General features: G+C 53.4%; 3 protein-coding genes across 6 annotated transcripts in view; 1 reads left to right on the forward strand and 2 right to left on the reverse strand.

The window, feature by feature from the left end:
• Positions 1 to 282: 282 nt before the first annotated feature.
• On the reverse strand, positions 283 to 7,106 carry LOC134433177 (E3 ubiquitin-protein ligase TRIM7-like). The gene is made up of 7 exons (XM_063182049.1): positions 6,597 to 7,106; positions 4,499 to 4,585; positions 3,761 to 3,988; positions 3,355 to 3,377; positions 3,127 to 3,242; positions 2,828 to 2,860; positions 283 to 2,018 (listed from the first exon to the last, which is right to left on the reverse strand). The coding sequence occupies exons 1-7, from the start codon at positions 7,104 to 7,106 to the stop codon at positions 1,492 to 1,494; spliced, it is 1,524 nt and encodes a 507-aa protein (XP_063038119.1). The 3' UTR covers positions 283 to 1,491.
• A 2,600-nt stretch (positions 7,107 to 9,706) lies between these two features.
• Positions 9,707 to 12,427, reverse strand: LOC134433178 (zinc finger protein CKR1-like). Of its 4 annotated transcripts, none has more exons than XM_063182053.1 (3): positions 12,295 to 12,427; positions 11,738 to 11,873; positions 9,707 to 11,138 (listed from the first exon to the last, which is right to left on the reverse strand). In XM_063182053.1, exons 2-3 carry the CDS (start codon positions 11,823 to 11,825, stop codon positions 9,841 to 9,843), a joined length of 1,386 nt encoding a protein of 461 aa, XP_063038123.1. In that variant the 5' UTR covers positions 11,826 to 11,873; positions 12,295 to 12,427; the 3' UTR covers positions 9,707 to 9,840. The 4 variants fall into 4 exon arrangements, with proteins under 4 accessions (XP_063038123.1, XP_063038120.1, XP_063038121.1 ...); XM_063182050.1 differs by having other exon boundaries at positions 9,707 to 11,141; XM_063182051.1 differs by having other exon boundaries at positions 9,707 to 11,141; positions 12,291 to 12,413.
• A 2,892-nt stretch (positions 12,428 to 15,319) lies between these two features.
• Positions 15,320 to 19,733, forward strand: part of IL4I1 (interleukin 4 induced 1) — a 4,750-nt gene continuing 336 nt past the window's right edge. Inside the window, exons 1-7 of the mRNA XM_063182055.1 lie at positions 15,320 to 15,332; positions 16,813 to 17,096; positions 17,625 to 17,737; positions 17,909 to 18,110; positions 18,456 to 18,524; positions 18,711 to 18,844; positions 19,037 to 19,733. The exon at positions 19,037 to 19,733 is cut by the window's right edge and continues 336 nt beyond it. Coding sequence (XP_063038125.1) covers positions 15,320 to 15,332; positions 16,813 to 17,096; positions 17,625 to 17,737; positions 17,909 to 18,110; positions 18,456 to 18,524; positions 18,711 to 18,844; positions 19,037 to 19,733 — 1,512 coding nt within the window. The remainder of the gene's footprint in view (positions 15,333 to 16,812; positions 17,097 to 17,624; positions 17,738 to 17,908; positions 18,111 to 18,455; positions 18,525 to 18,710; positions 18,845 to 19,036) is intronic.

Below are 19,733 nucleotides of genomic sequence, written 5' to 3' on the forward strand. Positions count from 1 at the left end.
AGTGGGGTGTGCCCCAAAACTGGGAGCTCCCAGTGCTTCAAACTTCTCCTTTAAACTTTTGTTTAAAAACTATGATTTAAACCAGAATTTGGACTTACAGATACTTGGAAGCTCCAAGTTGGGACCATTTAGTGAATTGCAAGTGCCCCCAAAACCCGTCATTGCTCCACCCCAGCAGGCTGGGGACAAGGACATCTCTCTGTCTCCATCCCCTCCCAAGCAGGAGCAGCTTCTCCTCCTCTCTCCCAGCACCAAAAACCCCCAAGTTATCATGTTTTAGGGTTGTTTCTTTTTTTGCACAGCAACTTTTATTTCCCCACTAACAGTGACAGGGCAAAGGACACGAACAGCAGCACGGGGAAGGGCACAAGGGGAGCGGGTAAGATCACACCTGGAACACAGAACCCCCTCCCCAAGCCCCCCCAACCCCCCCCCCAGCCCAGCTTTGGGGTGACCTTAAACATCCCAATCCCATTGCTGGGATCCTGTCACTCCAGGGGCTCAGAATTTAGGGGGAGAGAAAGGGAGATGGAATGAGGGGGGACAGTGGCAGAGATGAGGGGGCAAAAAGGGACATGGGGGAAATGGAGGGGCTAGGAGGGAAATGGGGGGCAATGGGGAGATGGGGACACGAGAAGGGGGGGACAGTAGAGGAGAGAGGGGGTCACTCAGCGACAGCAGGACGGGCTTGGCCCTTTCCCCAGGGAGGATGGGATGGGTGAAAATGACCTGCAAAGCAACGGTGCCCAAATTAGGGAAGGGGGGGTGGATACGAGACCCCTCCTCTCCACACGGCATTTTGGGGGTGAGGGGGGGACACAAAGCTTTGGCTACTATTCGAAGTAAGATGGTATCAGCCTCTCCCTGTTCCACGGGGCTCCAACTCCAAAGAAAAAAAACACAAAATGAATTCTACAGGGGTGTTTAACCAGCAACGGGGAGGGGGTGCTCAAGTAGCCCACCCCCTCACCAACCAACACGCCTGAGGAAGATTTTTGAGGGTAAAAAGACTCAAAAACTTTGAACTGCAACAGGAAAAACAAAAAATCCCCCCTGAACAGCCAAGGGTGAGATTTGGGAAGCAAAGGAAAACCTAAGGATGGCAAGGGGGAGAGAGAGGGACGGACACCACCAGCGAGTGGGGCGGGGGCTCAGTTGCAGAGGGACAGCCAGGACCCCACGTAGAAGAGCCAGAAGAACCTGAAGATCCTCTCGGAGAAGGCTCCAACTCCAAAGAAAGAACACAAAATGAACTCTGCAGGGGGTGTTTTACCAGCAATGGGGAGGGGGTGCTAAAGTAACCCCCTCACCAACCAACGCCCCTGAGGAACATTTCCGAGGGTAAAAAGACTCAAAAACTTTGAACTGCAACAGAGGAAAAAAAAAATCCAAGGGTGGGATTTGGGGTGTTTTGCTCAGAAGCAAAGGAAAACCTTAGGATGGCAAGGGGAAGAGAGAGGAGGGAACACCACTAGCGAGCGGGGTGGGGGCTCAGTTGCAGAGGGACAGCGAGGAGCCCACGTAGAAGAGCCAGAAGAACGGGAAGATCCTCTCAGAGAAGGCGGCGGTGAAGGTGAAGATGGGAGCCATGTTGTCGGCGTTGTAGAACGCCACCCACCCTCCCTCGTAGTCCAGGTACACCCCGATCTTGCGCGGCCGCTCGCACAGCGACAGCGGCGTCTCGGGAGAGGTGAACGCCTGGTACTGATCCCAATTCTTGCCCTTCCAGTTGAGCCCCACTGCCCAGATGCCCTCCTCGGGGGCGAAGTCGACCTTCTCCTTGCGGCGCACGGACTCGCGGGCGGCGCCCAGCACCCAGCTCTCCCCGTCGCCCACCTCCACCTCCCAGTAGTGGCGGCCGGCGGAGAAGCCCTCGGAGGCCAGGACGCAGAAGGCGTAGTCGAAGCGCTTGGGGTGCGCCGGCAGCTCCTGGGGGGCCCCGCGCAGGCGCACGCTGCGCTTGTCCTCCGACAGCACCAGGTAGGGGTTGGCCGTGTCGGGGTCCAGGGAGAGCTCGCCTGCGGGGGGACGGGAGGGGGGTGGTGATGTGAATAGTGCAATATCATTAATTGTATTAATGCTATTAATAGCTGTGGTGGTGTTGGCAGGGGGCCAAGGGTGAGGGTTAGGAGGGAAGGGACAAGAGTGTTGGCTCCGTGTTTGAGGGGGATTGATTTATTGTTTTCACATACTATTGTATTAGATAATACTATTGTAATAAATAATGATTTATTCTTTTATTATACTATTGTGTTAAATAATAATTAAATTATAATTAAATTATAAATGTATTATAATTAAGTTGTTAACAAATTATTTAATTATTAATAATTTATTAAAATTATAATTAAACTATTAATTCTAATTAAATTCTAAATAAATTATATCCTAATTATATAGTTGAATTATATAAATTAATTATACATTAGCTACTTAAATATTAATTATTATATAATTAAATATTTAGTGATTTATATAATTTAATTATATATTTAAATTAAAATCTATTGTATTAAAACTATAGTAAAAGAATAGAAGAAATTATTTCGTCAGAAGGCTAGCTAAGAATAGAATTTTCTGTGCCCCAAACCAGAGGGGAAGGACCCAGGTGAAGCCACCTGGAGCATCCTGAAGAGCCTACACAGAAGCCAAGCCCAGCAATTCCAAGCTCAACCCTTGGAAAAGGCAGGTTAGACTTCCTCAAAAGCCCCAATCCCAGCATATTCCCACATTATCTCTTGGAAAAGGGAAGTCACAGCCCCAAATCCCAGCCAATTCCATGCAAACCCCTGGAAAAGAGCTGTTATCTCGGTCCCCATGGACTCACCTGTGTCATTCTCCAGCTCAAAGCGCAGATTTTCTGTGGGAAGAGAAGGAAGGAGCTGAATCCCCAGAACTGCCCAAGCCACGGGAATGATCCCAACTCCACACTCCCACAGTCAAATCCCAGGGACATCCCTTTTCCACCTCTTCCCTGCGATAAGGGAACAACCCGGAGCTCTCCCAGCCAGCCCAGGGGGGGAATTAGAGCCCGGCTCCATCCCAGCCCCCATTTTGGTGGATTTCCACGTGGGATCCTGGCTGGGAAAGCACTTTTTTTTCCAGGAAGGATCTCATCAGGCTCACCCTTAAATTCCAGCAGCACTTCCTTGAGCACCGCGCTCTTCTGGGAAAAACTCTTCAGCTTCTTCTCCAGCTCGGAAAAGCCGGGTTCAGGCTTGAGGAACATCCAGCTCTCCAGGCTGAGGAGACACAGGAGTCAGGGACCCAAAAAATCAAGGAATTCCCCCTAGGAATTCCTGGAGCCAGCTCCAGCTCCAGCTCAGAGCCTCCAGGTTCACCCAGCTCACTCACCTGCTGCCAGCCGGGACGACGCCCTGGAAGGGGAAGAAAACCCAAGGAATTTGTTAGGATCAGCATCTCTCCTATCTCAAGATATCTCAGAATCCTCCCCAGAAACTGGGAGGATCCCATGAAGGGACTTTTGTCCCCATAAAGGCATTTTTGTATCTACAAGGGGAATTTCTCACCCCATTAATAGAATTTTTTACCCGCTACATTTATTTCCCCAATAAATAAAAATTCTGACCCATAAATGGAAATTCTTGCCTACGTAGATGGAACCTTTTCCCCCTTTTTTTCCACCCCTTTTTTGTCCCCTTAAACAGAATTTTCATCCCCATAAATAAGTATTTTTGCCCAGTACACGGGATTTCTGTCTGTGAGCGGGAATTTTTGGAGACACACAACAGAGTCCCACCTCGCCAGGTGTGCTCCCTGTGCCACTGTCCCCGCCTTGCTCTGCCAGGAGCTTGTCCAGCTGTGCGATGTCCTCGGCCAGCCGGGCCACGCTCTCATCCCTGCGGCGCCCGATGTCCCTCTCCAGCTCCTCCAGCCTGGAGAGCAGCAACTGCTCCTTCTCCTCCAAGAACGCCCGCAGCTCCTTGCACTCGGCCACGATCTTCTGCCTCTCCACCTCCGTCTGCTTCTGCAATTCCAGGGGGAACATCTCTGTGAGGGCAGATCCCCGCAGGGATCTGCCACGGAACTCAGGGAGAGAATCTCTGGGGGCAAGGGGAACCCAAATTTCCACAGGCAGGAAATCCCCAGTGAGACTGAACCCTCATTCCCATGGCAAAGGGGAACCCAAATTTCCAGAGCCAGGAAATGCCCCAGGTGAGACTGAACCCACCTGGATGGGGCTCCCAGCAGCTCCTTACTGGGATTCCCAAGGGGAAGGGGAAACCAAATTTTCAGAGCCAGGAAATCTCCAGTGAAACTGAACCCTCATTCCCATGGGGAAGAAGAACCCTCCAGGTAGGTACAAATTTATTTCCAGAGCCAGGAAATTCCCTGAACCCTCCTCGATGGGGGTCCCAGCAGCTCCTCACTGGGATTCCCATGGGGAACCGGAACCCAAATTTATTTTCCCAGCCAGGAAATGCCCAGGTGAGACTGAACCCTCCTGGCAGGGGGCTCTGGAACCCGCAGCACTCACCAGCAGCTCCTCGCTCTGTCTCTCCCGCTCAGCCTTGGCCTCCTCACGCCCTTTCCTCAGGGAGCTCAGGTGCTCCTGGGGCACCTCCTAAAAGCACAACAACAGATCCCTTGGGAATTCTTCCCCCGTGGGCCATCAGGAGAGAAAGACTGCTGCTGTTAAAATGGTCAAATTCACCTAATCTGGGGTTTTTTTTGGAGATGGAACCAGCAGCTGCCCTGACCTAACAAAACCCCCAAACTTCACCCCAACCAGCTCAAAAACTGAAAAAAAAAGTCAATTAATTTTATCTGTCTGTGAGGAAACAAATGCCCTGGTCCCACCCCCATCCTCCTCCCAGGATCACCTCCTACATTCTCCCTCCTCAAGGTTCCCCAAAATTGGGTTGGACTCCCCCTCAAGAGGAAGAACAGCTACCTCTGAACTGCTCATTAAATTATTAATTATTAATTAATTAAGCTCATCCTTATTTAAGAAGTTTGACCTCCACAGAGGGCAGAGAACCCCCTGCAAACAGCAGCTGGCCCTGGGGGCAAATTAATCTACTTATTTTATAACTAAAACCCTAAATACAAGGATTTTGACTGTTAAGAGCCAGAAGTTGCTGGGTTTGGAATTTATCTGTGAGATTAAAGCAAGTATCAGGGCAAAAAAGAAGGGAGGATCTCAGCAACAACCAATTATCAAACACTCATAAAAGTCGGGAAACGAGGGGGAAAAAAATCCTAAGGGAGCAACAACCTGGATCTACACAAGGACGTTTGTGTCCTGAAAAAAAGAAAAAGGACAAAATCCCAGATTTAGGGCGGGGGGGGGGGGGGGGGGGGACAGCCCCAGCGTCCCCGGAAGAGGAACCACGGCAGTTCCGGGACAAAACCCCCTCTAAGAGGATTTAATCGGCACAAATAATTAATATGCGGTGGTTAATGATGCCACAATCCCCTCCCCTGCTCCCTCCTCCTCCTCCTGCTGCCGCTGCGCAGCGACATCGGCTCCGTCCGGCATCTTGGATCCCTCTGGTTCCTGGAATTCCGAGGCCTGCCCACCCACATCGAGCCCTTGGGGTTTTACAATTCCAAATTAACCCCCGTTGTGATCACGACACGCCCCATATCGCGACACAGCGGAGCCCCAGCGCTGCCGGGGGGGCGCCGTTTTCGCTCTGCGTCATTCCACAGGGATGGAAGGGGGGGGACAGGCGGCTCCCGGGGGAGCCCAGCGCCACTGCCAGCCTGATCCTGGATCGGGATCAGGGATTAAATAACGCCGCGCTCCTCCTCCCCGTTCCCAGCTCGGTCCTGGATTTCGGGGGGCTGGCGGGATTTTGCACTGAGGTGGGGACACCCCCTTTTCCCAGTACTTTCCTAGTTTATCCCACATGGACCTCGCACCCCACATCCCGGAGGCGTCTGTGTTTTGGGGTGATTCGGATGCTTCGGCATCCCCCAAATACTGGGAGCAGCGCCCAGCTGGGCAGGGGATCCCCCGTGCGATCCACACAGTCTGGAAGGGCCTTTAATGCACCCCAAAAATGGGGGAATTGGGGGCTCATTTCTGTGCTCCCATTGGAACTGGGGGCTCCCAAAGGAGGAGGAGGGAGTCCCTGATGAGGAGCAGTCCCTGGGGCACCCCAACCCCGTGAGATCTCCTTGGGGTGCTCCCCATCTCCTCCCTGCCCTGTCCGTGTTTTGGGGGGATTCGGGTCCTTCTGCGCCCCCAAATTCTGGAAGCAGCGCCCAGCTGGGGAGGGGAATCCCCCGCTGGATCCACACATTTGGGGGTCCAAACACAGCATGGGGGTCCGGGGGCTCATTTCTCTATTCCCCGTTGAACTGGGGAGTCCCAAAGGAGGAGGAGGGATTTCACGGGGCACCCCAACTCCGCGAGATCTCCTTGGGGTGTTTCCCCGTTTACTGCATCCCCCATTTCTCAGGGGCGTCCGGCACCCCAAAAAAGACCCGGGAGGGGCTCTCACTGCCCCCCAACACTCCGAGAGGGCTCGCAGTGCTTTCCCCCTCGGGGAAAGGGTCCCGAAGGCTCGCAGCCCCTCCAGCATGGGATTCCTCCCCCCGTTGTAAGGAGGGATCCCGGCACTGACCTCTGCGGCGTGGGCCGCCTCCTCGGCGGGCAGCACCGTGTGGGCTCGGTGCTCTCGGGACAGGTGACACACCACACACACGGCCCGCCGGTCCTGCACGCAGTACAGCCGCAGCGGCTCCCCGTGCCGCGGGCAGCGCGGCGGGCCCGGCGGCCCGGCCGGGGCGGCGGGCAGCGGCGGCGCGGGCGCGGGCGGCCCCGGCGGCGGCTCAGCGGGGCCCGGCGGCAGCCCCAGCTGGCGGACGATGTGCACGATGTTGCCGAGGGAGCGGTTGGGGCGGAAGAGGCGCTGCGGCACCGGCTCGCGGCACTGCGGGCAGCACAGACGCCGCGCCGAGTCCTCCCAGCACTGGGTCACGCAGGCGCGGCAGAAGTTGTGCCCGCACTCGGCCACCAGCACCGGGTCGTTGAAGTACTCCAGGCACACCGGGCACGTCAGTTCGTCCTGCAGGCTCCGCGCGGCGCTGCAGGGGGCGGGCGGCGCGGAGGGGGGCGCGGGCGGCGCCTCCATGGCGGCCGCGGGGCCGGGGGCGGCCGCGGGGCCGGCGGCGGTGCCGGTCGTGGCGCCGGTGCCCACAGAAAGTCCCCGAACGCGAAGCGTCCACTCCACACGGCTCCGCCACCCCGACTGACGGTCGAGGGGCGGTGCCGGGCCTGCGCCGGGGAAAGGGGCGGGGCTGCGCCTGCGCGGGAGGGTAAAACGGCCGTGGTCTGCGCAGTCTGTAATGAGGTGGGCGTGGTCAGACTCTCCTGCTATATAACGAGCGCGGGCAGGGGGCGTACTGTTGGGTGGGGGTGTGGCTGCGGTTGCGCAGTAGGAGAGGGCGGGGCAATGGCCGGGAGGGCCCCCAGGAGCGACCTGAGGGGTCTGGGGGCCGCTGGTGGATTCGGGGCCATCTAACAAGTGTTAGAAATTCGCTCCAGGAAGCTGAATTCAGGGAGAAATTATTCAAAACCTCCAGACGTACAAAAACGACCCCAAAACCGCCATCAGCCCTTTCCTAGGGGATCTAGAGATTTTTACATCCCTACTGGGACGTCTCCCTCCTCCATGCGACAGATGCAGAGCACAACAGCACCATTTTCCTGCTTTTCTCACTAAATTCTTACATTTCCTCACTGACCATGGTGAGATTGGCTTCGGGAGGAAACATTTTGTCACTGTACTGTGGGGAACGGGAATAAATTTGGGTTAAAAATTTAATTCGGGGTCAGAGCGGAACTGCCCTCTTCCGAAATGGCGGCCTCGGCTTCAGGCAGGGCGCGAGGGAAAATGGCGGCGGCCTCGCGCTCCCTATTGCCGCCCGCGCGGCCCGGCTCAAGATGGCGCCCGCGGCCTGAGGGCCTGGCCGCCATCTTGGGTGAGGGCAGCCAGGCCCTCGGGGCCCAGTCGGGGGGCAAGGCCTGCGGAACGGGGGCGAGGAGAAAACGACATTTTGGCCCAGATTTGCTGTAAAATCTTGGATTGCTCACTTCAAACATTTGATTGCATAACTTCTGTCCCCAAAATTAATTTTTTGGGGTTTAGGATGGAGAACGTGATAACGGAACTCAGTCAAGCCATTCCCTTCTATGAGCTGTTCTGAGGATGTAAAATGAGGCAATAACACCAAATTTCCCAAAATGTTGCTGTGATATTTCTCAGGAGTTGCTTTTATTGTATCCAGGCCCTCAGAAAGGGTTTCCAAAGTGTTATTAGAGAAAAAAAATATTTATGACCATGTCTTCTATTCATCATTCAGCATTCACCTGCCCCCTCTGAAGACTTGTCCTGGCTGGAGGAATCTCCAGCTTTATTTTATTTTATTTATTTTATTTTATTTCCAATATTAAGCTCCTCATTCTCTTGCCACAGCTTGATTTGATTGCCCGACACTGCATAGTGCTGCCTGTGGCTAAATAATAATAATAATAATAATAATAATAATAATAATAATTATTATTATTATTATTATTATTATTATTATTATTATTATTATTATTATTATTATTATTATTATTATTATTATTATTGTTATTATTTTTACCCCCGAGCAAAGTGACTCGCAGCTCTTGCCGCCAGAGGGCCTCGGCCATTGTGCGCAGCCCTTTTCTGCCTTTTGTCACAGCTCCTTCCCCTTTTTCCTTCTCTTTTTTTCTTTGTTTTTAATTCCTTCTTTCCTTCCTTTTGTTCTTATGTAAACAAAGAGACACATGTGTGCACGAGGTGTGGGACTCCCAGTTTATTCCTGCCCTGTGCCAGCACCTCCTGCTCATCCTGAGCATCTTCATCCCCTCCATCCCCTTCTCCCACCAGCTGGCAGCACAACACCCCTGGATTTTTGTACCAGAACCAGCCCTGATTCCCCCACCATTCCCTGATGGAGCCAAGCGCTGTTTCCTTTGGGAATCGGCTCCTTCTCCCCCAGATTGTCCCTTTTTTGGGGTCTCAACTGTAGCAGGTGCAAATATTCACCCATCACTGTGGGGAGACACCAGGGCAGATAAATCCCACCCTGTGCCATGGCAGAGCAGTGTCACTCACCCCAGAGCCCTTCAAGTGTCACTTGGTGTCCAAGACAAGTTTTTCCCTCAGTTGTTGCCGGAACTCAGTGCATCCCTTTGGGTGTCCAGAGCAGCCGGGACCCCTGCCAGGGGAGTCAGAGACCCTGGCACACAGCCCAGAACACCTGTGGGTTTGATTATGACCCACGGAGCAAATTACCAGCTTTGCATGAAGGCCTGAAAGCCACAGAAGTTTACGTAATGTACTAATAAAATTATCACTAGGTGAAAAAGTAGATTTTGAGGTTTTTAGAGTAGGGGTTTTGGGGACAAGATGGAGGGATTTGGGCGTGTCCAACCTTTCTTCTTCTTCTTCTTCTCTACCTCCATCTTCTGCTGTGATGTTGGCACTTACAGATTGGTTTAGAATAGAAACTCACTGTCTAACATAGGAGATAGGTATTGGAAAGTAATTGTAAACATGTTATGCGTAGTTTGTGGTATAAAGAGATAACACCGCCCTGAGGGCAGTCAGAGTAGCTCTGACTATCCTGCTGAGCAGACCTCGGCTGGGCAGGATAAAAATTTTATAGATAAGATACAATAAAGAACTCTGAGACTAAGAACTGAAGAACTTCAATTCATTCTTTGAACATGTGGGCCGAAACAGAGACTTTTCATGTGTCTCAGAGCTGCAATAAACTGCAACCTCCCAAGAAGTTGTCTCTCTGCATCCATCACACTGAGGAGCCTCTTAGTCCTTAGGGCTCCTCGCTGCTGCGAGCTCCAGGTGTGTCCCCAGTGAGCCGGGTCCTGGCCAGGGGTGAGGGCCCCGCAGCCTTGGGGAGGTGGCTGCGGCGGTGCTTGCCGAGATGTGACCCCTGGCTGAACGCCTCGCCACACTCGGGACACTTGAACGGCTTCTCCCCGGTGTGCACGCGGCGGTGCCGTTCCAGGTGCGACGCCCAGGCAAATCCCTTCCCACAATCGTCACAGGTGTAGCTCTTGTGCTCAGTGTGGCCGCGCTGGTGCACCAGGAACAGCGGTGCTTCCCCAAAGCGCTTCCCGCAGTCGCCACACTTGTAGGGCCGCTCCGGCGAGTGCGTCTTGCGGTGCTGCAGCAGATGCGCCTTCTGCGTGAAGCGCTCGCCGCAGCTGCCGCAGGGGAAGGGCCGCTCGCCGGTGTGCACGCGGCGGTGCCGCTCCAGGTGCGAGGCCCACACGAAGCCCTTCCCGCAGTCGCCGCAGCGGTGCGAGTGCTCCCGGCTGTGGCACCGCTGGTGCCGCGCCAGCGCCGGCCCCGCCCGGAACAGCTTCCCGCAGTCGCCGCAGCGCAGCGGCCTCCTGCCCAGGTGCGTGCGGCGGTGCCGCGCCAGGTCCGAGCTCTGGCTGAAGGTCTTCCCGCAGGCCAGGCAGCGGTGCGGCCGCTCGCCGGCATGGCTGCGGCGGTGCTTGGCCAGGTGCGAGCCCTGGCTGAACGCCTCGCCGCACTCGGCACACCCAAAAGGCTTCTCGCCGGTGTGCACGCGGCGGTGCCGCTCCAGGTGCGAGGCCCACACGAAGCCCTTCCCGCAGTCGCCGCACTTGTGGGGTTTGTCAGCGGCATGGCCGCGGCCGTGGGCCGCCAGCTCGGCGGCGTCAGCGAAGCGCTTCCCGCAGTCACCGCACTTGTGCGGGCGGTCGCCCGTGGCGTGGGTGCGGCGGTGCTGCCGCAGGTGCGAGCTCTGGCTGTAGGTCTCGCCGCACTCGGGGCAGCCAAAGGGCCGCTCGCCCGTGTGCACCCGCAGGTGCCGCTCCAGGTGCGAGGCCCACGGGAAGCTCTTCCCACAGTCGGCGCAGCCGAACGGCCGCTCCCGGCACGGTCCTTGTCCACGCGGGGGTTTGGCACGGCCGAGTTTGGGGAGCGTGGTGGGTTTGAGGGGCACGGCTTTGTCTGGGCGCTTCGCTTTGCGCCGGTGGGAGCCCAGGGGCTTCTCCCGCTCCAGGGTGCGGGATGAGTGCCCAGCACTGCTCTCCAGTGCTCCTCTCTCCACTGCTTTTTCACTCACCAGCCCCTGAGCTGCTGGGAAAAGGGAGAAATAGGATTAAAAATAAAGGAGTAACAACAGGATTGTCCTTAAAATTTTCGCTTTTTCACTCATCGGCCCCTGAGCTGCTGGGAAAAGGGAGAAGCAGGAAAAGGTGAAAGCATGAGGGAGCTGAAATAATGGTAGCAGCACCAGGATTCTCCTTAAAATTGTCGCTTTTTCACTCATCAGCCCCTGAGCTGCTGGGAAAAGGGAGGAAGAAAAGGGGAGGGTGTGGCCCGGATTGGAGCAGGGTAGGATTAAAAACAATAGAGCAACAACAAGATTCCCCCTAAAAATCTTGTTCTCCCAAGGAGGAGGAAGAGAGATCCAACATGGAGCTGATCCCAGTTTGAACTGGAAATGTGGAGATGCCAAGGGGCACTCCAGTCCCAGAATTTTCAATTTAAATTAGGAGAGATCAATAACATTTTCCTGAAGAAAAATAATTGAGGAGAGGGCTGGGGCTTGGGGAAATCCCCCTGGAAACTCGCCCAGATCCTTCAGCTCCTCTTCCCAAACTGCTTTGCTTGAAGCAAAGGAAGGACAGGGGGACATACAACAAGGAAAGAGATTTTTGGGGGGTCCTTACCCAGGGACATGAGGGTCTCATAGCTCTCGTGCATCACATCGAGATACAGAGCCTTCTGCCGCGGATCCAGCAGCACCCACGGCTCCATGGCAGAGGAAACAACGCACGTTCCTCCCTCGGGGCTCCCCAAAATCCCCTGCAGGGAGGAGAAACCCCTTGAAATCGAGGAATTCCCCACACACACACACAAACAGTGCCTCCCGCTCGAGATTTCACCCTTTTCGTGCAGTCTCCTCCGGGAATGCCGGGTTTTCACAGCCCCTGCATCCAGGACTAATCCTGAGCAGAAGAGTCCTGCTTTGCCCCCGCCGTTCTGGCAGATCCCATCCCGCAGCATCCTCCTCTTCCTCCCGGCTCTCCGCTCCCCGGGAATCAGCGGCGGGGCGCTGGGGACTGCATTCAGGAGCATCCCCGCCCCTGCGGAGCCCAGGCCTCCCTCTCTATCCTGCCTGTCCCTCGTCCCCTCCCCAAAGGAGCCAGGAACAGCCCCCGCTGCCGTCTCCAGCCCCGCTGGGAGCCGACCCGCATCCCTGTCCCTCCTTCTCCCCGTTACCTGCCTTCGTCCCCGGCTTCCGCGGGGTTTTTCCGCGTCAAAAGCGTCCTCCGTTCCCAGGCAGGGAGGGGGCGATGCCCAGAGCCCCCCTTGCACCCCAGAGCCTCCCCCGGCAGGACACAATGGAGGCGATGCCGAGCGCGGCTCCGGAAGGCCGAGCGGGTATCCGGGAGGGAGAGACGAAAGGCTGAGCAGCAGCTCCGCTCAGCCAGAGCCCTCTAGAGGTAACGCCATCCCAAACCCATCCCCAAACCTCCTGGAAACCCTTTGGAACCGCGGGAACGCGCGGGAGCGGCGCCCCCCTGCCCCCCCTGCTCCTGCCCTTTCCCCCGCCTTGTCCCCCCGGGTTGGTACCCAGAAGGTTTGGGGAAGCTCCGCCGGGAAAATTGGGATGGCAGAAGCAGGGATGGATCGTTTGTTGGGAAGGGTTTTGCTGGGATCCCCCCCCCCGCCCAGGTGAGAAAAGGGACTCTGCTGGTTCCCCTCTCTCAGCAGGCAGGAAGAAATTCGTGTTTTCCACATGGAAAAATAGCCCTAATGGTGTTTTCCTGGTGAAAATAAGTGGTTTTTCTCCCCTCAAAACTCCAGGTGAGCTGGTTATCACCACCCCACGAATAAAAACTCCTCCCTGGGAGGAGGAGTTCATTTCTTGCATTCATTTCTTTCATTATGCCCCCAGTCCCAGAAGTGTTGCGTGCGACAGGTGTATCCAGGGAATCCTCTGGCCAAGCAGGAAATGATGGACAAGTAAATGCTTTGAAAGCACATCTTTCCTCACCAGGACCTGCCCAGGGCTCTCCAACCTGTGCCTGCCGGCCCAGAGACTCATTAGGGCTAATTACCTCATTAATAAATCCACACGGGGTTTTCCCTCCTGGTGCTTTACATAACCTCAGTCCCTTTTCATCTCCACAGGGAAACGCTCCCAGGAGAGCACCCTCTACCATTCCAGGTGCCCTCCAACACGCTCATGATGCCCCACACAACATGTGGAATGAAACCCCACTTTTTTTTTCTTTTTTCTTTTTTTTTCCCCCAACTTTAAAACCAGGCAAGAGCGATTTGGAAAGAAATCCCCATCCCTTCTCCCACCCTCTGATTCCCTGCCTCGTGATGCAACCGGTGCCAGGCTGCAACTCACCTTCCCGTAACCTTCAGGGAATCAGCAGATGCCAGCAGGAAGATGGGAGGGACAACTTTTGCAACTGGTGGATTGTTGATGCCCAGAAAATTATGATGTCCCCGTCACTGAGGTTGATCCCAAAGCAGCTTGCTGGGGCACGTGTTAATCCAGGTTTTATTAGGGCAATCTGAAATCAGCTGCCTTCACTCCAAACTCTCTGCCTTTACTGGAAATATGCATCTGGGCCAGTTTCACCGTGTAATTCCCAAATCTCTCAGGATTTGTTTTTCCAGGTGTGGTTTTGGAAGTTGGTGTTGACACCCCACGGAGGAACAACCAGCAAACCATAAATCATAAATCATAAAACATAAAGCCAGACCCAAACCCAAAAAATGATACTTTTACTTTTTTCCAATGCAGCTGGTGGATTTTCTTAAATAGTGACACGCTCCAAGACAAAAAAAAATCAAGAAAAACCTTCAGTCCTTCAGTTTTTCTCAGAAGAAAACTTCCCAAAAATGTTTGTCACCCAATTTTAACCAAGACAGCACAGGAAGGAGTCAAGAAACCATCAAGGACCCCAAAAACATCCTGTGACTCACAGGACTGCATCGTTCCGTCGTGAACCTCCCCACCCTGGGGGATGTACCACTTGAATCTGAGCACACACAATCTCGAACACATGTAATCTCGTAATATAATGACTTGGGACACCAAGTAATTAATAAAACTCCAAACATCACTTCAACAGCCCTGAAACTACTGATTAACCAGACTGTGACCACCACCCTGCCTCAAAGGGGCCAGGCTATGCTCTCACTGTGTGGTTTTAAGCCAATTTTCTGTATTCGTTGCATTTATTGTGATTTTTCTATTAAATTGTAACTATGACTTAAAATCTCTCACAAGGGATTTGTGTGGGGTTGATTTCCCCCGCTGGTTTGCCTTCAAACCAGCACAACCAAGACCATGGCATTGGGAATCCTGCAGGAACCACAAGAATACCCCCACGCACCACCAAAGAGCAAAATTTTGGGCAAAACCCTCCAAAATGCTCCCTAAATTTTGTTTGACTGAATGTTCCTTCATCCTGAGATGTTTTATGATCATATGTAGTGAAATCCCACAGTTTTGTGGTGATTGGACAGGATAAAATATGGTGAGAGCTCCAAGCAGGAGCTCTCGGTCCAAGAACAAAGAGATGGTTCCTCAGATGAGTTTATGGTGCTTTGGCACTATATTCTGGAAAAATACTGGTCTCATTTCTAGGAAAAATACTGAGTTTTTGCAATTTCAGTGAAGTTCTGGGTGATCTTTAAAGTCTCCTTCCCACTCAAACAATTCGTCACCTCCTCTGTTATAATGGAGGCAAGATCAAGCCAAAACTGCCAACACCTAAGAGCATCCAGCAGATGAATTTTCCCCAAAAATGCTTGTTTTCGCCCCTGAAATCATATTTTGAAAGTCTCCCCAGGGTTCAGAAAGCTGCCCCTGATGGCTGAACAGATTTCAGCAGTCTTTGTGCAATACCAGGAAAAAACCCCCAAACCCAATTGTTCCCTTCTGGGAAATTGCTGCCTCTGGAGGAGCAGGGTGCGGCCACAGTGTCTGGGTAAACATGGTACACCCCAAAGCATGCACTTGACAGCTGACTTTGCTCCAGAGACTAAAGGGGGGCAAAAAAAAAAAAAAAAAAAAAAAAAAAATCCAGCAGAGGAAATTGACTCTGCTCAATTTCTGGTTCCCCTTCTGATGACAAATCACACTGCACTCCCTTCCGGGTTGCACTGATTGGCAGAGGGGTTTTTGGAAGCACCAGGTTGCTTCTTTTTTTTTTTTCCCCTCTTAAGCTGGGGTATAAAATGAATTGCAATCTCAGCAGAGGCTTCATCTTCCTCCTGGAGCGATGACTGAGACTGGTGAGTGATTCCTCCCCTCGAATCCTGAGATCTCAGTGGGCTTTTTCCTGGATTTCTTTCATCTTTGCTGTCTGGGTTTGGTGTTTGGGTTCCATCTCTTTGCCAGGTCTCCCTTTTCCCAGCTGGGCTGTTACATGGTCACCTGGAGGTCCAGGCACCTTCCCAAAAAAAATCTCCTTTTGGGAAGGTGGAGATGCTGCACGTCTTCCCCCAAAAAAACCACCTGACGGAAGGTGGAGATGCTCCACATCTTCCCAAAAGACCACCTGATGGAGGTGACACCTCCAAGAGCTAGTCCCAGGATATTTGCTCTGATCTCCAAACAGGATCTCCCAAATGGTCCATAGGTTTTTTTGCAGGTCAATCCAACCTTATCCCACTGTTAACAGGATTTCTGGAGCAAATTCTTCCTAAATCTTTTTCACACTAGTGGTTGGTGTCTTGATCAGCTTGAGGGGCTGTTGAAACACCTGCCTCAGATGTTGGATGATAAAGGCTCCAAGGTGGATTCCTGGCAGATCCACCCCAGTTCTGGGGCTACTCCGGAAAAAAAAAAAAAAAAAAAAAAAAAAAACAAAACAAAACAAACAAAACCACACAATTCCCAGGCATTTTCAAGCAGTAAAAATTACCCAAAGTAGTGTTTCCAAAGTTTTTTTTGTTTTTTCCCTGGAAGAAGATTGGCAGCATTTAGGAGAAGGAAAAGAAAATGAAAGTTGCTCTTTATTATTTTGAAAAACAGAAACCAAAACTAGGAAAATCCCAAGGCAGAGGGCAGAGGAGGGAACAGGGGACAGGAGGGTACAGAGTTTGGTTCTCAGCCCAAATTTTCTTCCACAGGGAAAATGTTAAATAACCTTGTGTCTGTTCTGGTGGAAATGGTAATTTTGGGTCTGTTTGCTGCTCCCTGTGGGCATCTCAAAGACACAGTAATTTTAAAGGAGAGGATTTTAAATTGGGAAGGATTTTTAAAAGGAGGGGATTTTAAAGGAGAGTAAAATTCTCTAAAATGAAGTAGAAAAATTTTAATTAGGGAATTTTAAAGAAGATAAATCCCATCTCTCTTCATCCCTCCAATTCATCCACCTTTCTGTGAAATTTTATCTCCAGCTCTCCTGTCTGTGCAAGTCCCCATCAGATCCATCTGCCCAATCTTGTCTTTTCCCTCCACCCTTCACATAAAAACTCCCCAAATTACCCAGGTATGGGAAAGGTCACTGGTGACAACGAGGTGCCTCGGTTCTTTCACATGAGTGACACTAATTACTGTTCTTGAAAGCTTTGGGTCTTATTCTAAGAAGGTCAGAGTCATTCTGGGTACTCACCACAACAGCTGTACAGATATGGAGAACCAAAAAATCATCTATGGGCTGATTTTTCCTAGAAAATGGGAATCATCCTCACTGACACCTCCTGACACCTTCCACGGTGGACCTGCTCCAGCCAGGAGTTTCACAACCACCCCAGTTCCTCTTTTTAGGTCTTGGATGCCAACACAGTTTGTGCCAACACCACATTCTTGCCTTCCCTCATCTTATTCCCTCCCCAGCCGTTTTCCAGATCCTCCTGCTGGCGGGTCTGCTGAGCGCCCAGCGGTTCCCGTGCTTTCCCGAGTATTGTCTCCACGACCAGGACTACGAGGAGCTGCTGCAGATCGCCCGGGATGGGCTGGAGCACGCGGCCCGCCCGGCGCACGTGGTCGTGGTGGGCGCTGGGATCGGCGGGCTGACGGCGGCCAAGCTGCTCCGCGACGCCGGGCACGAGGTGGGGAATCCCGCATGGGTCTCCCAGGCTTGTTTCCCTCCTCTGAAAGCCTTCCAGGGAAAAGGAAATGCAGTGGTCCAACCCCTGAAGGAAGGGAAGGAGATTTGTCCCCGGTAATTTCCCCTATTGGTTGGTTCCTGTGAATCAAATGAGTCCTTTAAGTTCTATCTTTAGGGCAACGGAAATTCCAGGGGTTTCCAAACCATCCCAAGGCGCCTGTGAGTCTCAAAGAGGGTTTACAAGGCACGTGGGGACAGATTGGTGCTGATTTCAGAGCCCCAAAACCCTGAACCACCACAAGAACCTTCTCACCAGAGCTGGTGTCTAAATGCAGCCCAGGAATTGGGAAATGAGAAACTACCCCGTAGGCAGAGACGTCTTGGCCAGCAGAGAAGGGTTTGGATCTACAGGTGCTTCATTTGCCACCTGAAGGGGATCTGTCCCACCCTCTGGACCTGGTTTTGAGGGAGTTTCACTTCAAATAAGCCATTTCCCAAACCCTTCCAGCCTCCGTGCAATTTTTTCTAGGTCACCATTCTGGAAAGGAGCAGCTGGGTCGGGGGGCGGATCCGGACGTACCGGCCCGAGGGACAGGACTGGTACGTGGAGCTGGGAGCCATGCGCCTGCCAGGCAAGCACAGGTGAGAGCGTGTCCACACCCGTGGCCGGGTGAGGGACCAGCCCAGTCTGGGGGGAAAATCATCCCCAGTGCTTCCCCGGGGTTCAGGATTTGTGCCAAGGGGACAAAATGTTCTGGTGGCAGAGCTGGGGGGTTGGTGGCTGGATTTCAGCACCATCACCCTTTTTTCCAGGCTGGTCCGCGAATTCATCCGCCAGTTCAACCTGAAGTTGAACCCTTTCATCCAGAGGGACAACAACACCTGGTACTTCCTGAAGGGTGCTCGGGTCAGGGCTGAGGAGGTCAACAGGAACCCTGATGTCCTGAATTACACGGTGAAGCCGTCGGAGAGGGGCAAGAGCCCCGACCAGCTCTACCGGGAGGTCCTGAGCAAGGTATAAGGTTTTCCCGTGGTGTCCCCTTGCCTGAACAATGAGATGAGTTGGAGAAAACTTGGCCATAAATTGGGGAAGAACAGGGTCCTTTCGGGGGTCAAAAGTAGAGAGGCTCAGAAACAAAGACAGATGGTTGCAAAACCCCTCTTTGTCCATAAGAAATCCCTTGGAAGGAGTCTACCGGGACTTGGATGAGCAGAAAATGCCACACCGAGGCACAGCTGCTTGAAACTTGATGTGCAGAAGCTGCAAGGGTTACCAAACCCTGAAATCCTGAGAGAATTTTGGGCAGCACTTTTGGAAATAGATCCTTTTCCAGTGAATACATCAATGTTTCTTCTCCAGGCTTTTAAGAAGTTCCAGACCACTGATTGCAGGAAATATCTGGCTCAACACGACTCCTTCTCCACCAAGGTAATGGGCTTGGACTCAAGGATAAATTTAATACCAGCTCTTGATAATTAACCTGCTCACTCTAATCCCTTCCTCTGTCACCTTTTGGATCTGCTTATAAAAGGCTGAGAATGGGGCCAGCACAGCTCCAGTGGAGCCCTAGCTGAGGTAACAACCTGTGTCCCTCTCTTCTCCTGGGATCTCCAGGAATATTTGACCAAGGTCGGGGGGCTGAGCCGAGGAGCTGTTGAGATGATCGGTGACTTGCTGAACGAAGACTCGGGGTTTTACCTGTCCTTCCTCGCCTCCCTGTGGGACTTTGACATCTTCTCTGAGGAGATGTGAGTGCTGTCCCTGCAGCCCAACCCCATCCCCACAACAGAAAATGTCAGAGTGATCCCAAACAGGAGCCACTCGCAGCTCAATCTGACCCCCAAGCTCCGCTGGTGTCTCCAGAGGAGCTCAGGTTTTTATTTTTACACTCCCTAAACCCCCCGTCCTTCCCACACCTCCCGCTTCTCCTCCCCTTCCAGTTTTGATGAAATCACCGGAGGGTTTGACCAGCTGCCCAAAGCCTTCCACAAGGCGCTGCCCAACATCATCCGGTTCAACTGCACTGTGGAGAAGATCATGAGGAAGGGCGACAAAGTCCGAGTGTTCTACCGCGCTCCAGACACGCTGTCCCCCACCATCATCACTGCAGATTACGTTCTTGTCACTTCCAGCGCCAAAGCCACCAGGCACATCCAGTTCCTGCCGCCGCTGTCCCCCGCCAAGGCCCACGCCCTGCGCTCCATCAACTATGCCAGCAGCACCAAAATCATCCTGGCCTGCTCCGAGAGGTTCTGGGAGAAGGACGGGATCCGCGGGGGGTACTCGGTCACCGACCGCCCCTCCCGCTTCATCTACTACCCCAGCCACAACTTCTCCAGCGGTGTGGGCGTCATCCTGGCCTCCTACACCTGGAACAACGATGCTGAGTTCTTCCTGCCCCTCACCGACGAGAAGTGCCTGGACGTGGTGCTGCAAGACCTGGCGGACATCCACCAGGTGAGCAAGGAGTACCTGCAGTACACCTGCGACCAGCACGTGATCCAGAAGTGGCAGCTGGACCAGCACGCCCTGGGCGCTTTTGCTGCCTTCACGCCGTACCAGTTCGTGGATTACTCGCAGGCCTTGTTCACCCATGAGGGCCGGGTGCACTTCGCCGGGGAGCACGCGGCACAGCCG

Source organism: Melospiza melodia, unplaced genomic scaffold, assembly GCF_035770615.1.
Source record: "Melospiza melodia melodia isolate bMelMel2 unplaced genomic scaffold, bMelMel2.pri scaffold_148, whole genome shotgun sequence".
Lineage (NCBI taxonomy): Eukaryota > Metazoa > Chordata > Aves > Passeriformes > Passerellidae > Melospiza > Melospiza melodia.

Excerpts from the sequence above, each read along its gene's own strand:
- LOC134433177 (XM_063182049.1), bottom strand. The coding sequence starts at position 7,106 with ATGGAGGCGCCGCCCGCGCCCCCCTCCGCGCCGCCCGCCCCCTGCAGC. Across the intron at positions 3,243-3,354 it reads GTCGTCCCGGCTGGCAGCAG|CCTGGAGAGCTGGATGTTCC; the intron begins GTGAGTGAGCTG and ends GTGTCTCCTCAG. Across the intron at positions 2,861-3,126 it reads AGTGCTGCTGGAATTTAAGG|AAAATCTGCGCTTTGAGCTG; the intron begins GTGAGCCTGATG and ends CTCTTCCCACAG.
- LOC134433178 (XM_063182050.1), bottom strand. The coding sequence starts at position 11,825 with ATGGAGCCGTGGGTGCTGCTGGATCCGCGGCAGAAGGCTCTGTATCTC. Across the intron at positions 11,142-11,737 it reads TGAGACCCTCATGTCCCTGG|CAGCTCAGGGGCTGGTGAGT; the intron begins GTAAGGACCCCC and ends CCCTTTTCCCAG.